We start from the raw sequence: 6734 nt of genomic DNA on the forward strand, positions 1-6734 counted from the left end.
TTGAGAAAGTTCAGGGAAAATCTACTGGAGGGCAATTAAGTTCAGAGGCGGTGGTAAAGCTAAGTGTTTTCCACAGACCCTGGAGGGAACACCAGTGCTTCTTACCCAATGCTTCTCCAACAAAAATAGAGTACCACTTATGATGGCATTAATGCTAACCATTTTACTGGTCAGCACTGCAGAAATAGTTATGGGTGGGAGACAACATAAATTCCTGCACTCAGCAATCATAACACAAGCAGGAAGAAAAGGAAGGTAGAGAACAAAAAACCATGAAGTTCAAAGCCATCCTTCCTCATCATCTGGACAATGCAGTCAATAAAGCAAGCCTGTTCAGTCTCAGAGCTATAAAATTACAAATCACATTTTGCTATACTAGGCAGGCCACTGATAAATGGAGTACTTGTACTTTTGGGACTTTAAAGAATAAACTTAAAAGTACATCATGAATTATCAAAGCACAACTGTAAGGCATACCAACTTCTGTATAATAGGAGGCAGATTGACAGGCAGTGTAAACTATCATAGCTCTACTTAAGTAAATGGAAAGAGAATTTACACCAGCTGAGGATTTGGCCCCATAACAGTTACGGCACTAGCAAAACCCTTGTAAAACATATCACACACAGCCAACTTCAAAATAAACAAGCAACTACAAATCCAAAGTATTTTCTCTAGATGATCCTAGTAAAAAATGTTTCCATGCATAAAAAGATTATGCTGCACCATTACAAAGAAAGAAAAAAAACCCAAACCCACAAGTGATCCAAGAGGCATAGTGCAAGACTCAGTAAAAAGACATGGAAAGCAGGTGGAAAATTAAAGTGACATGGCCGCACTAGAAAAGAACAAAAATGAGTCTAAGGCAAAAAGTTAAACACAGCATTTTTATATACAAATTTATTTAGATGAGGTCTCAAACATTTTAAATATGAATTTACAAACATTTCAAGTTAGTGCATAATATTGTTGTGATGAACAAGAATGGGAAAATAGAGCAGATAATGGTCGATTTTCTGAAACCTAATACTATCACCTTGATCATATGTCCTAGTATGTGAAGGGGAAGAGAAAAACAGAACACTGAAACAACAAAATAATAAAATCATGATCTATTTAATCTAACTTTCATTGACACCAGACAATAACTATTCACAACCTGATATTTACAATGCTCGATATGCTACTGGGAAGTGTATTGGGTGCTATTGGGATGCATGGAAGAATAACTTATGTCATCTCTATGTGCGGTGAAGAAGTATGTCTGAACATCATATAGCTTTTTTGAAGGTGCCAATGGAAGCTAATGCTTCATTTTTCCCTCAGAAAAAGAGGAACTATTGTGTGAATCTTACAGAAGAATTGTCAATAGCCTCCAATATATTGAATGAAGGAAATTACTTTAACTCAATACATGTTGTGGCAGATTTTTTCATGAAATGGCAAAGTTAATAAAGACAAAATATTAAAAAACTTCTAAATGAGTGTGCTACATAGATTTTGAAATGTTCAAATGTGATCTTTTAAGGACCCAGAACAGCACAAAATAGTTTGCTTGAATGCGAGTGAACAATCTGGTAATTACAATAATCACTTTAACTTCTTTTTTCAATGTAGGATTTAGAGTAGGATTCCCATTCCGGAAGTTGTTTCAGACATCTTTCAATGGCGGTTCAATCATTTACTCTCCTAAATCTCTGCCCCTTTTGGATAGTCTGTGCCAAATGCTGCACTGCAAGTATTGCTACTGTCCAACAAACTGTTTTGATTGTAGTCCATTGCTACAACTGTTGGTTGGGTAAAATCAATCTCCAATGTCTTCTTTAGCACAGCATACAATGCAGCAAAAGCAGAGAAATGGATGCATTAGAATACCTGAGCTCCCCTTAGACAACAACGGAGTCAGGCTGTTGGTACCTATAAAAAATTCTGTATTTAACAAATGTGCGCACACATAAAATTTAGTCAGTCAGTTATAGTACATAACTCACCAATTTAGTTGGACTGCCCTTCCAACTAGTTTTCTCCTTGAATGTAGTATACAAAATTTTAGAAAATTCCCTAAAAATAACTTAGACATAAAAGTTGCAAGAATTTGTCTGTTGATTGTACTGATGTCAACTATCAAAACCAAAATATCATTTCTCACTGTAGCCCTTAAAAACTGTTATGAAGTAAAGAATGCCGCAAGTGTTTTAGTTTTTTTAAGTTCTACTCATTTTTACATTAGAAATATCTTGATCAACACTATAGGACAAGAGAACTATGTAGAATAACAGCATTACAAGAGACTGAAATTTAAGATGTATTCTTCACAACCTTTATTTGCAAAAGGAAAGTTTAGTCGCAACACTTGAAACTGAAAATTTTGTTTTGTTTTTAAGAAATAAAACAATGAAGAAATATTCAAACAAACAGCTGTCAGAAAAACTCCCTGTGTGAAGACTGCATTCCCCTCCTCTCATTCAAGAATGGAAAAGATTTAACCTCAATGTCATGTTACTATTGCATTTACTTCTATAGTCTTTAGCATGAACAGACAACACAATTTGTATTTCTTGGAGGCCATCTTTATACATCATAAAAGAGCAATAAATACCACAGAAAATAAATGTTTATCTTTGCAAGTCACCTACAAGGAAAGCAACTCCACCCACACTTTTGTGCTTCCTTTCCTTCAGTGTCCTGCCATGGATTTCACACCTTTACTTGGGTCTGTCTGGTGTATACTACAGTTTCAGGAGTGCTAATTTTTTTAATACTGAAATAGTTACACCAGTATATGCTATACTGTGGATGTAGTTATAGTGGTATAAAAGTGATTATTCATTTATGAGAAGCTACACTGGTAAAAAGCCCTTTTATGCAATACAACTGCATCCATGCCAGGGGCAGCTATATGCTTTAACCACTATTAAACGTCTAAAATAAAAACTGTTTTCCACAAGCTTTTAGTCTAATACACAAACGGTTTAAATGAAGCCATTTAAAATAACCTCTCCACACACATTTAAAACCTTTGTATACACTAGTAAATTCTGAAAGCTTTTTCCAATTCTTAAGAACATCTCACAAATTTGAGTCGAATCCTATTCTTGCTGAAATCAAAGGGAGTTTTTCAACTGTCTTCAATAGGAAGAGTATCAAGCCTTCTGGTGCTTAATACAACCGCTGTTCCATACTTAGTACTAATAGTTAGAATAATCTATAACAGAATTAAGAGTCTGATTAAGATTACAAACTGCAAATCCAATCTCTAACAGGATGAAAAATGTCTAACATTATATTTAGAATACTCACATGGTAAGATCTGCAGTGAAGTAAAAACTGATCTGCTACATTTCAGAAAACAGAAGTCTAAAGAGATGTCAGAACAAATTGCGTAAGCATAAAGTACTATTACAAAATGTAGTAATGCCACAATAGCTGTACTGGAAGCTATTATAGTATTTGTTATTTGATACACATTGCATGGCACTCATTTCCACTGTTTTTGCAGTTGACTCAGACAAACCAGTTTTGATATGGTACAAAACACAGAACTCAGTGTGACTGATTAAATACTAGCAACCCTCTCAGAAAAGTTATCTATTTCCAGATCATGCTAGTACAGTCCAACCCTTTAACAGTTCTGTGCCAAGCACTAGATAATATTTTATAGAATAGCAAGGAATCCAAACATTTGCATAAAAAATTAGTTTGCCTTCTAGGGTCCTCAAAACAATTTTAAAAAGTAAGAATAGTCAGTGTATTAACAAGCCTTTCAACTAACATATATTTGATAGGAAACTCAATATTCAGTCTTTGACCTATATAATGGGGAATTGCTTTCATTGCAGTTTTTAGTAATAATGGGACAGGTACAAGTCATAACATAAACAGGGGCTGCTGTGTGTACTAGTGAAAGAGCTCATCCCTGCTCAAAATGGAATTACCTCCACCAGGCAGTCGGCCTGTGTACCTTAGGGGTTGCATTAGTCCAGTTACACTGATGACTGTAATAATGGCAAATGATTAACGTAGACAAGGCCTTCTTTTTGTACTTTTGCACAAGGCTAAAACACTTTGTGAATTCAATCTATTTGAATCCTGAATTTGACCTGAATCCTATATTCCAGTGGTCTCCAACCGTTTTACACCCAAGATCGCTTTTTAAGTGACAGACTAAGCCAAGATCTACCGCCCCGCCCTTTCCTTGAAGCTCCGCCCTCTCTATTCTCCTCCTCTCCATCACTTGCTATCCCCAATCCTTATACTGTTACTTTAAAAAAAAATTCCCACCATTCCTCGCAGCTACTCACCTGTGCTGTTGCTCGGTGAGTAGCTGCTCCTCAAATGAGGAAATCTAATGTAAATGTACTGCGAAGGTGCGCGGTTCAGAGAGGGCTCAAGAGCTACTCTTAGAGCCTCCGAGATCTACCGGTAGATCGCGATCTACTGGTTGGTGACCACGGCTATATTCCTTAGCAGTGGTGCAAACTGTGCCTACTAAAACTCTGATTTCTCTTACTTGCATTGACATGCATCCTTGTCCAGCTTTTATCTTTCACCCTGCTGCAGTTGCCAAATCCACCCAAAACGACAACAGCAAGATCTCATGCACATTTTTGTATATGAGTAACTATCAATAGAAACATTTATTTTTAGTTTAAGACAATTAGAAAAGCCATTCCACCCTTTGATTTTGTGGGAAGCAACATATTAATTACAAAAAGAGAAAAAAACAGACTGTTGTGGGGCCTTGACATAGTAACAGTATCAATAATTAATTTCTGCTAGGGAGGAGCATGTTGCAAAAAAATAATACTAATAAAAGTAGGGAACACATTTTGTAATAAGTGTTCTGGACTAACCTACTGCAGTTATGTTTAGACCCTACACCATGGCACATCAGTCAACTAAGAATCCATAGTTGACTTTTAGCCAAATAATCTGCATCCGTTTGAAAATCTATAGCCTATTAGGAGCGAGGCCCTGTCTCAGCTCGAGGGACATTCTGAGCATTGCTGCTCTTCTGTTTTCCGTGGTTTTTCAGTGTCCCCTCCTTCCTCTTCCCCTTTGGATGCACAGCATGTATGGGCAGCACACTGATGCCCCTGGCACTTTGTACATTTCTGCTTTAATGCAGAGGCAACATGGGAACATGTGCCACTGTTGCAAGTTCGGCACACCTGACTTTTATCATCCGTCCTAGAAGTCTGAGACCGCAGTGGGGCCTGCTGGTCACCCGCAGCTTGCGGTTGCCTGTTTGACGATGGCTTCAATGGGGCCATCCACTTCATCCAGAGCTTCAAGTCCACATCCCCCCAAGCCATGGTGGGGTCCTTGGCCGCCAGCCGCCTGAAGTCCTCGTCATAGTGCAGCCAAGAAGTGCCGCCATAGGTGGCGTGGAATTTGCGGATGACATCCAGGTATTTGAACATGGCCCCGCACCTGTTGGGGTGCTTCTCGCACAGCACGCTGGCGTACACCAGGAAGGCGGAGACCCACTGGTCCAGCGTGTCCCCCAGCCCCTGGCCAGGCTCGTGCTCCGGGGCCAGCTCTGTGTGGAGCAAGGAGAACAGGTCAATGAACTCCCCCCTCCAGATCCGCTCCTTGGTGGCCTTGGCCAGCTGGTAGCCCAGGGGTCTCCGCAGCCCCACGTAGGGACTGGCTGCCTCCGGGCAGGGGTCCCCCTGGCTGGCGGGCGGTGGCCCCGGCGAGCCGCTCGCGGCCTCCGGGCCCTGCGGCCCGGCCAGGGCTTCCGGGGCCGCCGCCAAGGCCGCCTGCCGCTCCAGCCAGCGGGGGTTCACGTACACGGTCCTCAGCCGCGGCGCCGCCCCCGCCCGGCTGCTCCCGGGCCCCGGCTCCCGCGCCAGCCCGGCCAGCTCGCGGAAGATGCCCAGCGCGGCGGGCAGGCCGCTGCCCAGCGCCCGGGGGGCCGGCGGGGCCAGGAGCGGGGTGGGGGCGGCCCACGGGTGGGAGAGGCCGGCAGGCCCCGCCGCGCTGCCGGGCAGGGCCGGCACCAGCCCCGCTAGGCCCAGCTCCCCCTGGCCGCAGCCGAGCGCCCCCTCCCGCGGGGCCCAGCGGGGCAGCCCGGGCCCCGCCCGCTCCCGGGGGCCCCCCGCCTCTCGGTGCCCGGCCAGCGGCGCCCCCTGCGCCAGGGGCGGCCCCGGGGCTCCCAGCCGGCGCCGGCGGCGGCTCCTCCGCCTCCCACGTGGCATGGGCGCGGCGGGGGCGGGAGGCAGCCCCCCGGTCCCGCGCTGGGCCGCCGGCCGGTCGCTGCTCGCCGGGCCCCGCAGCCGGCCAGGCCCAGGCACTCCCGCGTCTGCTGCGGCGGCGGCGGCGGCCCGGAACAAGGAAGGGCCCCGCCCCCGTGACAGAGGCTCCGCGCCGTCCTGCGGCCCCAGCCGGGATTCCCCCGCCGCGGCTCCACCTCCCCGCCCCCCGGAGGGATTCGCGGCATCTGTGCGCCCGGCTCCCGCCGCGAGGCAGCCGCCCTGAGCGTGGTGTCCCCAGGATGCCCCCCCGCTGCACGCACATCGCCGCCACCCCCTGCCCGGGTAGCTCCCCCTGGCAGTCGGGCTGCAGGGGTGTAAGCGGCCCCCTCCCCACGGGCTGCGTGTTGTTGCAGCGAGGGGCTATTCTAGGAGCCCGCTTCGGGAGGCAGGTGCTAGCTGAACTTAGTTTAACTGTGGCCAGACTGATCATCCAACCGGCCAGGTTAGCTGCGGTCCCGTGTACACCAACCCGCT

General features: G+C 45.5%; 1 protein-coding gene across 1 annotated transcript; it reads right to left on the reverse strand.

The window, feature by feature from the left end:
• Positions 1–873: 873 nt before the first annotated feature.
• LOC112545310 (uncharacterized) lies at positions 874–6469 on the reverse strand. The gene is made up of 2 exons (XM_075914892.2): positions 3301–6469; positions 874–1917 (listed from the first exon to the last, which is right to left on the reverse strand). Exon 1 carries the CDS (start codon positions 6201–6203, stop codon positions 4980–4982), a length of 1224 nt encoding a protein of 407 aa, XP_075771007.1. The 5' UTR covers positions 6204–6469; the 3' UTR covers positions 874–1917; positions 3301–4979.
• Between the last annotated feature and the right edge of the window lie 265 nt (positions 6470–6734).

This window comes from Pelodiscus sinensis, chromosome 1, assembly GCF_052426305.1.
Source record: "Pelodiscus sinensis isolate ZL-2025 chromosome 1, ASM5242630v1, whole genome shotgun sequence".
Taxonomy (NCBI): domain Eukaryota; kingdom Metazoa; phylum Chordata; order Testudines; family Trionychidae; genus Pelodiscus; species Pelodiscus sinensis.